General features: G+C 41.0%; 1 protein-coding gene across 3 annotated transcripts in view; it reads right to left on the reverse strand.

Moving 5' to 3' along the window:
• Positions 1 to 18,581, reverse strand: part of LOC110531729 (phospholipid-transporting ATPase ABCA1) — a 227,524-nt gene that overhangs the window by 149,179 nt on the left and 59,764 nt on the right. For all 3 annotated transcript variants that reach the window (XM_021615071.2, XM_021615074.2, XM_021615072.2), the window contains exons 13-16: positions 17,782 to 17,987; positions 15,518 to 15,691; positions 6,322 to 6,544; positions 1,924 to 2,145 (exon numbers count right to left, since the gene is read on the reverse strand). In XM_021615071.2, coding sequence (XP_021470746.2) covers positions 1,924 to 2,145; positions 6,322 to 6,544; positions 15,518 to 15,691; positions 17,782 to 17,987 — 825 coding nt within the window. The remainder of the gene's footprint in view (positions 1 to 1,923; positions 2,146 to 6,321; positions 6,545 to 15,517; positions 15,692 to 17,781; positions 17,988 to 18,581) is intronic.

Below are 18,581 nucleotides of genomic sequence, written 5' to 3' on the forward strand. Positions count from 1 at the left end.
ATATTTTCATCATAGGTACACTTCAACTATGACAGACAAAATGAGAAAAGAAAATCCAGAAAATCACATTGTAGGATTTTTTATGAATTCATTTGCAAACCAGGGGGACACGTCTGGCACTGCAGGATTTGAGTCCCTGGCGGCGTAGTGTGTTACTGATGGTAGGCTTTGTTACTTTGGTCCCAGCTCTCTGCAGGTCATTCACTAGGTCCCCCCATGTGGTTCTGGGATTTTTGCTCACCGTTCTTGTGATCATTTTGACCCCACGGGGTGAGATCTTGCGTGGAGCCCCAGATCGAGGGAGATTATCAGTGGTCTTGTATGTCTTCCATTTCCTAATAATTGCTCCCACAGTTGATTTCTTCAAACCAAGCTGCTTACCTATTGCAGATTCAGTCTTCCCAGCCTGGTGCAGGTCTACAATTTTGTTTCTGGTGTCCTTTGACAGCTTTTAGGTCTTGGCCATAGTGGCGTTTGGAGTGTGACTGTTTGAGGTTGTGGACAGGTGTCTTTTATACTGATAACAAGTTCAAACAGGTGCCATTAATACAGGTAACGAGTGGAGGACAGAGGAGCCTCTTAAAGAAGAAGTTACAGGTCTGTGAGAGCCAGAAATCTGGCTTGTTTGTAGGTGACCAAATACTTATTTTCCTCCATAATTTGCAAATCATTAAAAATCCTACAATTTGATTTTCTGGATTTTTTCCCCCTCATTTTGTCTGTCATAGTTGAAATGTACCTATGATGAAAATTACAGGCCTCTCTTCTTTTTAAGTGGGAGAACTTGCACAATTGGTGGCTGACTGAAAACTTTTTTGCCCCATTGTATATGCTGATTTTCTTTTCTTTTTTATTCCAAAGGACAGAATCCCATATAAACTACCCAATGGGTTTATTCAGTCGCACTTATCCGCTTTCTCAAGTATGTGTATCATAAAGTCTTGAGTTAAATGACTGAGTGCTTGTACTTCTGGCAGAGAGTCGGAAAAGTAATATCCCCATTTGAAGTAAACCTTAAAAGCTCAATAACTGCACCCGTATAGGAAATGAAAAACACGACTCGATATTAGAAAACCAGAAGTTCACGATGTCAGAGGAAATCAACGTTTCCAACTTAGAGATCACAGAAAACCGACAGAAGTATTGCAAATTGCATCTTGTTTATGGGATAAGGTCAATGGGATACATTCCAAAACACATGAACCTAATGTGAAAAGGTGAGAGATATCAATAAATATTTGGATCAAATGGAACCACAAATACAACAACATTATTATTAAGGTTAAGGTTATTGAAGTAGCCATATAGATCTGACGATACACTGGTAGAGTTAAAAGGTTGAGAGAATAATGGTTACAGGTCACATAGGGATGTCATAAGTGACTCGTTTATAATTCAAATTATTCTTGTGTGTCAGAGCAAAGGTTCTATTGTTCAGGTCATGGGGATTGCACAGTGTATGGACATTATCCCAGCATCCGTACTAGGCGTGTGCGTGTGTGTGTGTGTGTGTGTGAGTGAGTGAGTGAGATAGTGTGTTAATTTCAGTAACCCACATCTCATACTTGTTTAGATTCACATTGGTCTTGGAGAACCACAGGGTGTGCAGGCTTTTGTTCCAACACAACTGAATTGATCAACTCACCACAGGTTTGATGATCAGTTCATTTATTGAATCAGGTCTGCTATTAAAGCTGGGATTATGCCTGGTATTGACAGTCTGTTTCCAAGCCTGAACCCCACAACTCTCTAGGTCAAAGTACAAACTTCATCTCTCTTCAATACCATAACAGAATCACTCACTGAGTTTTCAATACAGTTTTCAATCCAATACAATCCAGACCCTAATAAACACCCACTGGGTCTCTGCTGTCCATTATGGACCTGTGGTAGAAGGTACAGTAGTTCCATAGGTCCACTCACCACAGCGATTTTGACCTGGAACCCCATGACGTCCCTCCAGGCATAGCAGAGGAGGTGCGGCAGGTAGAGGACGAAGTAGATGAGGCCTCCGCACGCCGCCGCCAGGTTGGCCTTGGAGAAGAAGACGCTGATGAAGAAACACTCCATTATGGTGGCCACGCAGAAGACCAGCAGGAAGACGAAGATCACTGAGGGGTCGCTGTACTGCAGCACCTTCCCATACTGCACCGGGAGAGGGTTGGAAAGGAAGGGATAATAAAAGGGACAAGAGGGGGAAAACAACACTGTGGCCCTGTTCGAAATGCTTCCTTCCTCATTTTCATGAGATATTCAGAGATCTGTAAGTGATGAGTGATAGGTGAAAGCAAGGCTATTGTAGGTAGATGATCAATTACCATTACAATTCCAAACAACTAATTCACCATATTTTCGAGCTACAGAACTGTGATTTAGAAAAAATAATAATATCTCACGTAAAAAATTATCCTACATTATCAGGGTTTTACTTTCATCAATCGAAACATTTTTGATCTGTGTTTACTTCAAGGAAGTATAAAGGAAGGATATATTTCGAACAGGGCCATTGGTAGCCACGAAACTACCCTAGTTAGCACTTTGGGAGTATTGATTGCCAATGGATGTTTGAGCCTTAACCATTTCTTGCGTCTAGCAGGCATCTTACAACAAAAAAAAAACATCACTGATTGTGGCGATTAAGTTATTATTTGTGAAGAGAGCACAAAGCAGAACAAAAATGAAGCTTTTGATTAAAATGACTCATTGTTGAGGATTCGATAAGCAGTAGGCAGAGTGACTCACCAGGTGTTGATAGTGTCTTATGAAGACCACTAATGTATCACCTGTTGTACTTCTAACATACCGTAGTATCAAAATATGATTTAATATCACGTTGACTTAATGGACGGTCACTTGCATCCATAACTCCCTCTATGGATTTGAAAGTGGTTCCCCAGCTCCATCCCAACAGCAATCCACTTGCTGCCATTTTTGTTGTTTTTCTAATAAAGGAGTGAGCCTTTAAATTGTTAGTCCATTGTTAGTTGTAATATAACCCCTATAGTGGCGTCACTCTGCTTAGCTGCATTAAAAGGAGACCCTTTCCCAGTCTTGGAGGTCTGTTCACTAGAGCAACTTAACTCTTTGATTACACTTCATTACAATGTCCATTGAACAAACCCAAACCCACTGAAGACTGTCATTAGGAGTATTGATAAACCACTGGTTTGTTACAAGCAGTGGTAGCCAAGCTAACAGCCTCATCTAAATTGATAAGAAACACTGCCTAATTCTGCTGTTTGGTATTACAGCACTTCTAATGATTGTTTATTAATTGTTTACTTCATGCTAATATTACAATATGCCTTATCAGTTCCTTCTTGTCCAGCCATTGGTAATCTTAGCCTTGAAATGAGAATGAGTTGGTGCCCATTGTCCACAGACCTTCAAGAAGTGGTCAAAGGTCTCCCTGAATCAGAGTGGAATCAGTGTTGAATCACCTTGAGGATGAGGGTGAGGAGGAACGCACTGACAGCCAGCGGCAGCACGCTGGACACGGCCCAGCTCAGCCAGTAGGTGGAGCTCCTCAGCCCCATCATCCTCACCGTCTCCTTCAAACGTGCCTCCTTCTCCATAACGATGCCCTTCACGATCATGGCCACCGAGTAGATCCAGGCCAGGGTCATGTATAGGGGCAGAGAGCGCGCCAGCGAGCGGAGGAACCTAAGGGGGGGAGGGGTCGGACAGCGGGTAGGGTGTACACGGCCCAGTCACATCTGGATGCTGATTGAGATTTTCTACTGTGCTATTGTCGCGGTAAAATCCCAGTGTGTGTATTATGTAACTACAACTTGATTTCCAGCAATAAACTTGATAGATGTTAGAGCAAATAGACTTCACTGGTGGTGATCGCATTCAAGTGGCCTGAGATATGGATTTCCAATGTTTTGACCTCATTCATTTTCTGCAAAGTTCTGTGTCAACATACAGTAGTTTTGAGGTGTACAAGCGCATGTGGCAGACTCTCAAAGAAAGTATGAATGTTATCCACAGACGCTGAAACAACCTTCACCCACTGGACACAGACATCAGTACAACATCTATTTTTGATTTACTTTCGGTTGAGTTGTCAACTAACGTGAATTCAATGTATATTCAACAAAACATTTCACCATGTCATTGTATTTAGGTTAAAAGTTGGGGGAAAAAATACTAAATTCCCTAACGATGATGACTTTTTAAAATTTCAATCAGTTTTCCACCATGATTCAACGTCATCACATTACAATTTGTGGTTGAAATTAAGTGGAAACAATGTTAATTCAACCAGTTTTCGCCCAGTGGGCAGTAAGTACATTATGAGGTCATATAGAGGTAGAATATGTTGATCACCACTAAAGTCATATTTCCATTAGGGAACATGGTCTGTGAAGAACCAAATCAATCTGTTGATTTACCTAACGAATGCTTTCATCTTGTTTTTTTTTCTTTGAGTGGGAAGCAAAGAAAGGCCACAGTGTTTGGGCCAACAATATTAATAAACTCAGATGAATAACTCTAGACAGGAGGGGAATTAGCATTTTGACATCCCCTGGAGTGGAATGGCAATTGGAAAAGAAGAGGGGAAATTCAGGTGTTGATGACCAAACTTGTGGCAGTCATGCCTAGTCCAGACACAGCAGTCAAATAATTTCCTTCGGATTCCCGGATATACAAAATGGCCATGAAAATATCATCATAATAATAACTGATCTCTATGATTTGAATACACATCATGCCCAGTGGTTCCTCCAAGGCACCCAACTAACTCAATTTATTGTTATTAATGTTTACAAATTGCTGATGGCTGGCAAACACATTAGGGTGATGGGGAAATTACATATTGCCCAGCTGTTCAAATATCAATTTTATTTACCAGGAGTATTTTCCAATTAAACTGCAAAAAATGTATTAGCTGATCTGCATTATATACTATCCTTTTCTTTTTAATTTAACCATGCATATGAATTCGGAGGCTGAAAAGAGCGCAGTACCTTTTCGAGGCAGATACAAACAATGCAAACGTGTTTGTGTGGTGATGAGCAAACAAAATGGCCACCCCATTGTGATAATGGTTCTATAATTTAGCTTAGACGCACATTAGTCCATGGACGGGGGATCAATTGAACAGATAGGCCACTTCATTACACACGGCAGGATCAATGACACAGAAGAGTGATGTACATTTAAAGCTAAAGAGCAGCAGCTCATGTGTCTCCCATCAACAGCTTTAAGAGTGACGCCGTTCAGTAATGACTAGGTGAAAGCTGTATGTAACACAGGCCGATTTGATGCAGCATTTTAAAGTTATCAAGAGGACATACTGTATGTATTTGGCAGCATACAGGACCATTGTACAACATTAAACACAGTGTTCCTACTGTCCTACATGATTATAGAGAGTCACTCAGAGGCCATATCGAGTCAGCCATAATGTCTAATGTGATATTCCGGTACGCATCCAAAATTGCTTGGATTCTGTAAGTGCACAGCATAACGGATGGACATTTTTTTTTGTATATAGCTTCTCCTAATGGATCCATTCTCAATGACAGACGTTTTATCCAAAGACTGTCTCGATGGGTGGAATACTGTCTTTCATCTAGTCGCACCAGTATGACTCTCCGGAGTGTCACTAGGGAAGTTGTGTCACATCGATGATACACATCATTTAGTACATGCTTGAACAGCGTGCAAAGAAGGCGATGCAATCGCAGGAAATACAGGCATATGATTTACAACAAGGCTGATTTTAAAGTAGGGAAATTACGATTTTAGTACCAAGCTCAATCAATTAGCATGACACAGTGAAAATTGAGAGAGGTCATGCCTGATTTGTTTACAAAAAAAAATATTATTGGCATTAGTTATCCCAGAATTAACAGGAGCAAGAGTAACAAAGAACAAGGCACAACCACTTTACAAATCAAATATCTTTTAGATCCTGTATAACAAAATGTTGTGCACCTGCACGCTGTCCTAATATGGACACTTACTCTGATTAATGTACATACTTCTCTTAAATTAAACAATGTTTTCTCGTCACTTCTCTTTAAACAATATAGCACTTCAAACGGCACTGTGCCTATAATGCAATTACACCAACGCGGATGTGTTTAATTGACTCATTAGGTAAAGTTTATATAACTTGCATGATAATCTTCTTCTGTATTCCTTTGCACACTAAGTAGGACCATCAGGAAACAATATGCTGTACAAGCTCAAGGACAGTCAATGAGCGCTAACAACCGGTGGAATCTGTTACTCCACATCGGTTTATTTTAGTAACCAAGTGATATTGTGCTTTGTTATTTGAAAGTAGTCATCATTCTCAGTACTGACCTTAACCATGACACTTATAAATGCGCATGGGACCATGAGCAGGACAAAGTTCTCGGTGAACCACGCGAACCAAATGGCACCGTTCTGAACTCCAACGGCCCGCTGAACCTCCTTGAGCCTGAGCTCCTTCTCCAGGACGAGGCCCTTGATGGTCATGCAGACGGTGTACATGAAGGCCAGCACCAGGTACATGGGAAGCATGGTTCCGATACTCGCGAGGAAGCTGGTGGGTGCAAAGGGAAGGCAAGGGAGGCAATCACAGAGGTCACGACACAGCTACGCCGCTGATATCGACAAGCCCAGGTTTCGATAAGGGAAGGCAATGCAGCAAGAAGCGAGTTAATGCATTATTTATTGATCATCTGTTGTATAAATCCCACTCCTTAAGTAAAGACAGAGCTCTCACAACCAGGTTTTCAGAGATGGGCTGAATGAGGCATGTTGAACAACTAACAAAAACAAAATCAATCTCGTCTTCAAATCAATGTGTATCTTGAGTTCAGAATCAGCACTTAGTTTAATGGACTAATATAGTCTTTCGCACGTTGTTTTAATCTTGTCGTACTATCATAGCTAAGCATAATAATGTACTGAACAGGGAGCCTTGGCAACCATTGTTCTATTGTTAAAATGGCCTATAGTCATTTTGAGAAATTCAACACAGTTTAGGATAACACTTTGTCTGAACACCTCATTTTTCATCCAGTGAACGGACCCTTGCCCCTTAGAAGACCGAGAGAGAAAATAAGTTCTGTTGATGCAGTAAATGTCATCGTCCCAACGGATGATCCATTAAGATAGACACACTCTGGGAGTTTTTAATCAAGGGTCCAATACGTTTATAGATTCAGCTCTATTATAAGGGGATTTTACATTGCACTAGCCTTCATAAACCTTGTGCATCAGCTTTATCTAACCATCTAGAACCACCAGCCATACTCAGCATGATGGATCATTTGATGATGTTACAATAGAATCAGACAGTATTAAAGCATGTTGGTGGTATTTATTGGGATGACTCATGTACTGGAGGCAGCTCTGCAGGATAGTCACTAGCTGGCACAGCCACAAAGTCTCAAAATCGGATTTTAAGCCTAACCATTACCTTAACCCTAACCACACTGCTAACCCTAACCTTAAATGACCAAAAAATTTATTGTTTTCATTGGATTGTTACGATATATAGGCAATTTTGACTTTGCATCTGGCCCATCTAGTGGAAATCGCTCAGCTCTGCCCCCAGGATAAGATTCATCCCAATAAACTTCAAACACGTTTCATAGTGCCATGTCAATATATTGTACGGCCCCAATATAATAAAGTGCTGCCATTGCTCTATTAGACAGTGAAGAAGATATATCAAATGGATTGAGCCTTTGACAAAGTAAAGATTTCACATATCAATTGTGCTTACCGACCATAAATACAATCCTTAGAATGCCAACGAAGCACCAGTTTATCACGGTGTGGCAAGCAGGATAAAGGAACTCTATATACCGTAATAGGTAGAACGGTGTCCCACTTTCAAGCTAATAAACATTAAGATTTAATAAAAGTACATTCCCGATGCATTTACACTGGGCTAATTTCTCGGCTAACTTTTGGGCGAGTGATTTGTTACGGGACTTCTGAGACTCGGCCAAATGAAAATGGGCCGGCACAAAAGCCTACTTCCCTTAATTGGTCATTCGCCCCTGACAATAAGGACCATTTTCACGAGGAAAGCAGGAGCAGACAGTTTTTTTTCCCTCTTTCCAGCACCTAAAGATTTTCTCCAAACCTAGCTGAGTAAGTAGAGGCATATGTGAGCATAGAAACATGGGTAGTGGCTACCCAGAGATGTTAAAAACACTATAAAAGTTTATATGATTATCACGGGCCAATGTATCATATTAATTGCAAATTACGGCGTGATCCGCTAGGATTTTCCATTTATAAGAGAAGTGCCTTTTATAAATGCCTCACCTGCCCCCTTCACTACCATATGCCAGAATGCAAGCACCACAAAATAGACTTTTCTAACCATTTGTGGAGAGAACTTGGAGTTTTGCCTAGCTTTGAAAGACATCAACCAAACGCTGTCTCTCAGTAGTACCAATTAGGGAGTCAGAGGGGAATAACGGTGTACCTTGTCCTCTACTTCGCAATGTAGAGACAGCCCTTGTGACAGAGAAAATTCAGTAATGCGAGTGCTTGAATGGGAGCGACCTGGCTTCGAGGTCACTTCCTGTTCTCTCGTGGGATGTATCACTTTCACAGGAAGCAGTGTAAGCCACAAGAAGGGTTCAAGTTAACACCACCAAGTTTCTAGGAGCAACTGAAACAGAATCGGAGTGTCAAAAAAGTTGAACTTGGAATGTGTGTGTGTGGAATTTAAATAACATGTCTAATGTCAACTCAGGTCTGCTTAAGAGCTTAAAGTAAAGAAATGAAAGGGGAAAAAGAAAACAGTGGTTGTGTTTTCAATCTCTTTTTGACTTTAATCACATCTTTTCTTTACATGGCAGCTCTCTAAACCCTATCTGGGAGGCATTTCAATACTAGATGACATAAAATGATCTTATTATAGCCACTTTAATATAATCATGTCAGATTTTGTTTCCCAATGGAGGACAGGAATGTTGAATTATTATGGAAAAATATTTCATACATTAAAAACGACCCCTCTGTGTGTAACCTTTTTGAATGAGGTTACATTGTACAAGACATCTTTTAAACGAGTTAAATCTAAAGAAGCCCCTTGTCTTCATAATGACTTTTGTAATCTGATCCCTGATTAGACCACTTTGTGTCTTAGTTTGGTTTATTTTTGTTTCATTTTATTCTGTTATTTATTTACGCTTTTTCTACTTGCTCGGTTTGTTTAGTAGATCATGTCTTTTTCTGTAAAATGTGCCTATTTGAATTTTTTTTTTTTACAAACAAACAAACAAGATCGTGCCTCAGCTAACAGTTGCATCAGATTGAATAGTAATCCCATTATTACAGAGTCCTTATTATGTTGTAATATCTCTTTAAAAAGGGTCAATCTGGGATTCAAACATTGACGTACCAAATTCCCGATTGCCCCTTTAATGGTTGCCAACCTGCGACCGTTAACTCCTTGTCACCATAGAGTAGATCAGTCATGCACACCACGTTTGACACTGACAACCTTGCCACCAGATGCTCCTGAATAATACATTGCTGATCGATTTGAGGATGCTTAAATAATATAAGTCCTCTACTGGGTGCATGTTACAGGGCCCGAGTAACATCGCCGCCGTGACTTAAATTTAGGGGAGTTGGGAGACTCGGGGTTCTTAGTAAATCAAGTGATATGGGCAGAGAAACCCCAGAGAAAAGTGTAATTATGTTAAATATGTTCTTGCCACTGAAAGGGGGGGAGGGGGGGTCATCCAAGGGTTAGTTGGTTGGTATGTTTCAGAGATAATTTTAGCTGCCGCTACAAACATTTATGTTTGCAGACGTGGTGATTCTCAAAAGTATCTACTGTTTGAAAGTCAATTTGGTGTCTTTATTGTTGTGCAAAAAAGGCACAAAGGGGCTGTATCGTTGATGTATTTGTCTCTCGTATTTGCTGATAACACATCCTTTTTCCCGTTTGCAAAGTAATACCGCTGGATAGTGGAGTCACAATACTCATATGCCTATGCCGTAAACAATTTCAAAAGCCTCATAGGAACCTGTCCCGTGCAGTATCCAAGTTCTATGTACATGTTATTGTAATTAAGTTCTGATACAATATCAAGATGGCATTGTTAAACGACTATTGATATGGAACAGCATTGAGTTACAAAAAAATGGATTCTCTGATTCGAGCGCAGCAGAGACTCGTTTGCCGTGTCTTATCCCGCCCTTAAATGCCGAGGAGCCTGAACTCTTATCCTCAGCCTTCATCGCACGGTCGGTGTGGGAATGTGACAAATACAGTTTGAAAATGCAAAAAAAAAAAAAGGGGGTCGGCTCTTTCGTTGAAGAACCAACAGATCTGCAGCAGCTGACTTTGTACTGTAAATAGGTACTGGAGTGGGAGAGAAATACACTGAGGAAGGAGAGAGGGTAAACCTGCTGGAAACACAGTGGTATCTCTATGGGTCTTTGTTTCATGAGAGCCACTGGGTCAATACTGTAGGTCAACCCCTGTCTAATAATATATTAGAGGTGCAATGGAGGAAAAGAAAAGCCACTGGGGAAAAAATAGTTGAATCAACGCCGTTTCAGCATAATTCGTCAATGTGCAGCTCTGTGACGTGGAATCTAAATGTAAAATGCATTGGATTTGCAAAAATTCATTCACGTAAACTGTTGTTTTGGTGAAACTTTAACCACAGGATTATTTCATCATGTTGGTTGTGCTTTTAGTGTAGTGATACCTATCTCCCGTTTTTGAGTGGTTAAATAATCTGATCTCATTGATCTACGGGGCAATCAACTATCACTCAATGGTCCACGTTGAAAGGAGGTGTCCATGTGTGTCCAATCGGAATGTACTCTTCTGATTAAGAATATCCCTGAGAAAGAGCTGCAATGATTGAAATGCATAGCTCAATGTTTAAAGGAAAGTGCAAGGCTCACCCTCTATAATATGAAAAATGGAACAAAGCATGATAAATCAAATCAATATTGCAAGAACTGTTCATAAAATCACCTTTGGGATGCTATCTGCAGTCTAAAATATGCAGGTAAAGTGAAAGTGTGTTATTATCAACTCAAACAAGGGCATTAAATGGACTAAAGCTTGAATAAAGCACTCTACATTACTGTGTCAAGTGTATGTAATTTAGGACCTTAATCCATAAATTTGATTTGTTTCGCACAGTTAAAGTGCACATCCTTTCAATTGATAATAAGTTGTGTAAAAAGTACTGAGAATTCTCTGGTTTTGAAATTGCATTTTAAAGTCAGATTAGGCATTTTGCTCTTTTCTAAACTGAAAAATGTCTCCAGCCGGTTAAAAAACGGGAACATCTGAATGCACAATGCTCTTCCTCCCACTTTTGGCTGCAGCGGCAGTGACACATTTTGAGATCACAATAATCACCTCAAAGGGTCTTTTCTCTCACGCTTCCCTGCATCTTCCTTTTCTCTGCAGTCCCACTCTCAATTATTTATGAACTAAATAACGGTTTTCAAGTGTTAATAATTTAGGGGAAACCCCCAAATGTCTAGGCAGGGGAAAGAGTAAATGGCAGAGGGACCAAGGGTCTTGTGGTGTTTTATAGCCTCCATTCATCTTCCATGGTTATTATTCCTTTGTTTCACGGAGAGGGAACCCAGGCAGGAGGGCAGCATTAGGAAATAAGCACTTTGATTGTCTCATTTGAGCTCGTTTGCAACATTCGCTGGCAAATAATGAACATAAAAGGGATGGTTTCCATTGTGCCATGAGAGAGGGTGAGGGGACCATTCTTAAAAATACAGGCCTACAGCAAACCACAATGGATATGCAAGATGATCTTTCACCCGCTCACCAACAGGTCATCACGGGATAAAGCCAACTGAGTTTACTGTTGTGTGTCACCATAGTGTCTATGTGACCAACTGGGATTTGAACCCAGGTCTTCGCTATGAGATTGTGTTAAACAAACAAGGTATAAGATCTTCAGGTCTGGGTCAAGATTACTACTCACACAAGTGTGGCTCACCAAACCACCTCTGTGATATACGCGTTTGTTGAAACGAGCTAATACTCAGAAACCGTAAAAGTGGACCGCAATCAGTTTGATATTCAGCAAGTAACGACGGTCATAAAGGCACCACAGGTAACAACGCTGTTACGCCGCTGCTAACAACGCTGTTTAACCTTCATTTACAAGTATTCAGATAGATTCGATTTTTGCAAACAGCTAATCATGTTTCTATGTCGGTTGTTGTAATACCTTGTTCATTGTATAAAGCTAGTCGACCCTATATCCAATCAAGGTCTTTTTTGAAGATTCAACAGAATGTTATGTGGTTTGTGCGACCAACCAAGCTGATTATCCGGCTAAAGAGAGACGTTTTTTCATGGAGATTCAATTGCTAGTCCAGATGTTGATGACAAATCAATAAAGACATTACTGACTCTGCCAATGTGCTCTCTGTCCGACTAGCACTAATGTTGTCTTTAACCATATGTTTCCAAGGCAACCATACGGAGTAACTTACCATAATTAAAAATAACACATTTCTAACCAGACCTGGGTTCAAATAGTATTTGGCATGAACATTTTGAGCTTGATTGGGCCGACCTGGAGTGCCAGATGGGTGGGATTCACACTGGACTTTTCCAGGGGTTACATTGAATCAGGCAAGCTTGATAAAGCACAGATAAAGAATTCGAAATATATGTGCTCTAATCAATGCCACCAGCCACACTAGGCCTACTGCATCTAAAAACATACATAGGTTAAACATGAATTCTCTTGAGTTCTAAGTCAACCACGTGGACAGAGTTTGCACTTACGGGACTATTATATTGGTTCCATTGCTCCAAGCACACACAATCAATTGCAGCGGAAGTATCTGACAGAAAGCAAATACCATTTGAACCCAGGTCTGATCTACAATCGTAACATCCTCGTAACATGACTCTAGTCTCCACTCCCTCTAGCCCTGGTCATACTACTGTATCATAAGAAGGGTATGTTCCCATGACGGTTGTTAGGCTATATGCTCTAGTGCTGTAAACAACTTGTTAATTAAATCATTGGTCTTAGGTAGAGTGATTTCTAATGCAGGAAATATCTGTGTCCTGAATCATTGCGTCTGCTTTGCACCCTAGTCACTATTTAGTGCACTTGGGACTGAATGTCCAAAACATTAGGAACTCCTTCCATGGCTATGATCCCTTATTGATGTCAATGGTTAAATCCTCTTCAATCAGTGTAGATGAAGAAGGATTTTTAAGCCTTGAGACAATTGAGACATGGATTGTGTATGTGTGTGATTCAGTGGGTGAATGGGCAAGACAAAAGATTGAAGTGCCTTTGACCGTATGGTAGTAGGTGCCAGGAGCACCGGTTTGTGTCAAGAACTGAAACGCTGCTGGGTTTTTCACGTTCAACAGTTTCCCGTGTGTGTCAAGAATGGTCCAACATCCAAAGGACATCCAGCCAACTTGACACAACTGTGGGAAGCATTGGAGTGAACATGGGCCAGCATCCCTGTGGAAGACACCTTGTAGAGTCCAAGACCCGACGAACTGTGGCTGTTCTGAAGGCAAAAGGGCGGGGTGCAACTCAATATTAAGAAGGTGTTCTTAATGTTTTGTACACTCAGTGTACTTTGTTGTACAAGTGGACTTAGATCTCCTTTGTAATTATCTGTCCCCCGATGATGTCGTTGAGATACATGATCAATCCATTTAGATGGGAGTAATTTCCTCTAAGGAAACCGTAGCTGCCTAAGACTGAGCGCTGTAGTGCATTCTCTGTCTCGAAATACAGACACTGTATGTATTGTGACATAAAACAGTAACACTAATGAATGCCTAATTTACACAGAATAGAATGGTCCCTATCAATCTCTATATCATGGACTTTGTCAGTGGCTTCATAAGGGAATTGGGTACTTTCTCCAGGAGGAAAAATGACATTGAATGAAAGGGAGGGACTATAAGAATGTAGCCTGAATAATTAAAAGGTACATCAGGGCCCTGTTTCCCGATAGCGATGGAACGTAAGCTTACGAGTGTTTTAACTCTAACTAAATAAAGTATTTCAATAACATTGAAATATATACCGTAGGTACACTACCGTTCAAAAGTTTGGGGTCACTTACAAATGTCCTTGTTCTTGAAAGAAAAGCAATTTTGTCCATTAAAATAACAACAATTTGATCAGAAATACAGTGTAGACATTGTTAATGTTGTAAATGACCATTGTAGCTGGGAACGGCTGATTTTTAAAATGGAATATATACATAGGCGCACATTAGCGCATTATCAGCAACCATCACCCCCTGTGTTCCAATGGCACGTTGTGTTAGCTAATCCAAGTTTATCATTTTAAAAGGCTAATTGATCATTAGAAAACCCTTTTGCAATTATGTTAGCACAGCTGAAAACTGTTGTTCTGTTTATAGAAGCAATAAAACTGGCTTTCTTTAGACTAGTTGAGTATCTGGAGCATCAGCATTTGTGGGTTCGATTACTGGCTCAAAATGTCCAGAAAAAAATACTTTTTTAAAAAACTCGTCAGTCTATTCTTGTTCTGATGAATGAAGGCTATTCCATGCGAGAAATTGCCAAGAAATTGAAGTTCTCGTACAACGCTGTGAACTACTCCCTTCACAGAAGAGCGCAACCTGGCTCTAACCAGAATAGAAAGATGAGTGGGTGTCCCTGGTGCACAACTGAGCAAGAGGACAAGAACATTAGTGTGTCTAGTTTGAGAAACAGACACCTCACAAGTCCTCAACTGGCAGCTTCATTAAATAGTACCCACAAAAGAACACAGACTCTGGACAGAGGAACTCTACGTAGAAGGACAGCATCCCGGTGTCGCCTCTTCACTGTTGACGTTGAGACTGGTGTTTTGCGGGTACTATTTAATGAAGCTGCCAGTTGAGGACTTGTGAAGCGTCTAATTCGACACAATTACAGAACCTGTTCTACGAGTGGTCTGATGCAATCGTTAAATAACAAACCTTTTGAACTGCAACTTTAGTAACAATGGTTTTGGGAAACAGCTCTTCGATTCAATGATCCTCTTATGAAGAGTCTAAGGAGGAACTTAGCCTTAAGATGCTTTTGGGAAAACTGGCTCGGGTATATAATGTTCAAGACCTGGGTAGCCTGTGGTTTGAGTAAATCAATAGCTCAGACATCTTCTTCTCTGTCTTGTTGTCTCTCCGTCTTGACACGAGTTTGTTTTTCCTCAGCTTAGCCAAAATTCATAATTGAAAACTCCTGATGGACCTCAAACGCTCATGTTAGAATTGCAATACTAACAATTCTCTCCTCTATGTTTTCCTAAGTTGTGGCTGTGCCAGACAGCAGTAGCCAATGACGAAAGACAAAAGAAGAGATACTCTGTAGCTTCTGAAAAAAAAAAACATTTCCACAGTGACATTTGTGAGGGCTTAGTAACTACCATTACTCAAGCCTGTGATGGCGGTGAGTGGCAAGTCCCAGAGTGAGTAGATTTTTATTGTGTTAATGCCTTCTTCCCTCTCTAATCATGGGCAGACAGATAAAAGCTTTTGCACTCACACGTCGTCCACGTAGCAGGGATACGGCATTTGCTGGGCGAACACGCCGAGCGGCTGTGATTTGTTCGTGTGCACCCGTATAATGCCGTGGTCCATCATGTCCTGCAGATAGGCGAAGCCTCCCCATATATAGCGCAGGTTGTTGAAGGAGTCACGGGCCCCGGGAGACCATCCCCTTTACGTTGAAAGGACACACATCACATGATTGTCAGTGTTTAAGAGACAGCCGCGGCTGAAAACATCATGGATGAAACCGTTATATGATACACCATATTGTAATGACATTTGTCCCATGAGTGACATGGAATCATCAATTTATTGGCACCGAATGCTTACTATTAATCATCTGAGATATACAGTGCCTTGCGAAAGTATTCGGCCCCCTTGAACTTTGCGACCTTTTGCCACATTTCAGGCTTCAAACATAAAGATATAAAACTGTATTTTTTTGTGAAGAATCAACAACAAGTGGGACACAATCATGAAGTGGAACGACATTTATTGGATATTTCAAACTTTTTTAACAAATCAAAAACTGAAAAATTGGGCGTGCAAAATTATTCAGCCCCTTCACTTTCAGTGCAGCAAACTCTCTCCAGAAGTTCAGTGAGGATCTCTGAATGATCCAATGTTGACCTAAATGACTAATGATGATAAATACAATCCACCTGTGTGTAATCAAGTCTCCGTATAAATGCACCTGCACTGTGATAGTCTCAGAGGTCCGTTAAAAGCGCAGAGAGCATCATGAAGAACAAGGAACACACCAGGCAGGTCCGAGATACTGTTGTGAAGAAGTTTAAAGCCGGATTTGGATACAAAAATATTTCCCAAGCTTTAAACATCCCAAGGAGCACTTTGCAAGCGATAATATTGAAATGGAAGGAGTATCAGACCACTGCAAATCTACCAAGACCTGGCCGTCCCTCTAAACTTTCAGCTCATACAAGGAGAAGACTGATCAGAGATGCAGCCAAGAGGCCCATGATCACTCTGGATGAACTGCAGAGATCTACAATTGAGGTGGGAGACTCTGTCCATGGGACAACAATCAGTCGTATATTGCACAAATCTGGCCTTTATGGAAGAGTGGCAAGAAGAAAGCCATTTCTTAAAGATATCCATAAAAAGTGTCGTTTAAAGTTTGCCACAAGCCACCTGGGAGACACACCAAACATGTGGAAGAAGGTGCTCTGGTCAGATGAAACCAACATTTTTTTTGGCAACAATGCAAAACGCTATGTTTGGCGTAAAAGCAACACAGCTGAACACACCATCCCCACTGTCAAACATGGTGGTGGCAGCATCATGGTTTGGGCCTGCTTTTCTTCAGCAGGGACAGGGAAGATGGTTAAAATTGATGGGAAGATGGATGGAGCCAAATACAGGACCATTCTGGAAGAAAACCTGATGGAGTCTGCAAAAGACCTGAGACTGGGACGGAGCTTTGTCTTCCAACAAGACAATGATCCAAAACATAAAGCAAAATCTACAATGGAATGGTTCAAAAATAAACATATCCAGGTGTTAGAATGGCCAAGTCAAAGTCCAGACCTGAATCCAATCGAGAATCTGTGGAAAGAACTGAAAACTGCTGTTCACAAATGCTCTCCATCCAACCTCACTGAGCTCGAGCTGTTTTGCAAGGAGGAATGGGAAAAAATGTCAGTCTCTCAATGTGCAAAACTGATAGAGACATACCCCAAGCGACTTACAGCTGTAATCGCAGCAAAAGGTGGCGCTACAAAGTATTAACTTAAGGGGGCTGAATAATTTTGCACGCCCAATTTTCAGTTTTTGATTTGTTAAAAAAGTTTGAAATATCCAATAAAAGTCGTTCCACTTCATGATTGTGTCCCACTTGTTGTTGATTCTTCACAAAAAATACAGTTTTATATCTTTATGTTTGAAGCTTGAAATGTGGCAAAAGGTCGCAAAGTTCAAGGGGGCCGAATACTTTCGCAAGGCACTGTAGCAGAGAAATATGCAAGAAAATCTCTATTTGCTTTAGATACTTCAATTGTCTGGCAAAAAAAACAAAAAAAAGGCTAAGCTTGTATTCATAAAGTGTCTCAGTGGGAGTGCTGATCTAGGATATGTTTCACCTTTTAGGTCATCTTGGATAACATTACATGGACGGGGAGACCTGATCCTGGATCAGCACTCCTCTGAGACACTATGAATACAGGCCCTGTCGCCCAAAGTTCTCTCTTTGGCACTAAAACAGAACAGGCTGACAGTGGAGAGTCTGTGCACTGTGCCTACCTTTCTTTAATCTTATTGGTACTCTCCCCCTCATCGATGTCCAAGCGGATCTTGTACTTGACGTAAGGAGGGGGGTGGCTGGCGGCAGGGTCGAGGTCTTCGAAAACTATACCAGCCCAGTACGTATCGTTTTCTAGAAGCTCCAAGGCTCTAGCCACGAGATGTCCCTCACTGTCAACAGCCTCAAACTTATCCAGGTCCAGGCACTGTAACATGGAAAGATAAGTTTACGCTAAGAAAGAGAGAAAATAAGTTTACTTAATTCTTTACAAACTGCTAGGGGTCTTAAACAAGATCGTTACTTTAATATGGGACGAGAAAAGAGAGCGCTGGAGAGTGCTTTAGGTATGCATTCATCTCAGGATACAGATCTTCCTGAAAATGTCACTTTGGGAACCCCATTCCTTTAAAAGTTCCCACCTGTTGCCAACCAATTCCAGCCCTGGGTGTTTCACAGATATTACACAGAAAGAACATGTCCAAAACCATTACACCCACTCGTCGCATCTCCCATCTTTCCAACAACTCTGAAAGATGGACAATTCAAGGCCAACTGTACCGCCCATGAAAGACACGATTAAAGTTGTTTGCATATACTTTTAGTAAAATGTAGTTGCACTACTGAACTCAATAGAGTCCCATTACCTACAGAAACTAATCTTAAAAGGAAAACTCCACTCATGTCAGCAGTCAAGTTTTCAAGATATTGGGCTTTGAAGGAGCAAAGTGTCACCGGCCACATTTGACCTGCACTGTTGGAGCTAGAAGCATAAGTACTTCACCGTGCCCTGCGATTACAT

This window comes from Oncorhynchus mykiss, chromosome 9, assembly GCF_013265735.2.
Source record: "Oncorhynchus mykiss isolate Arlee chromosome 9, USDA_OmykA_1.1, whole genome shotgun sequence".
Lineage (NCBI taxonomy): Eukaryota > Metazoa > Chordata > Actinopteri > Salmoniformes > Salmonidae > Oncorhynchus > Oncorhynchus mykiss.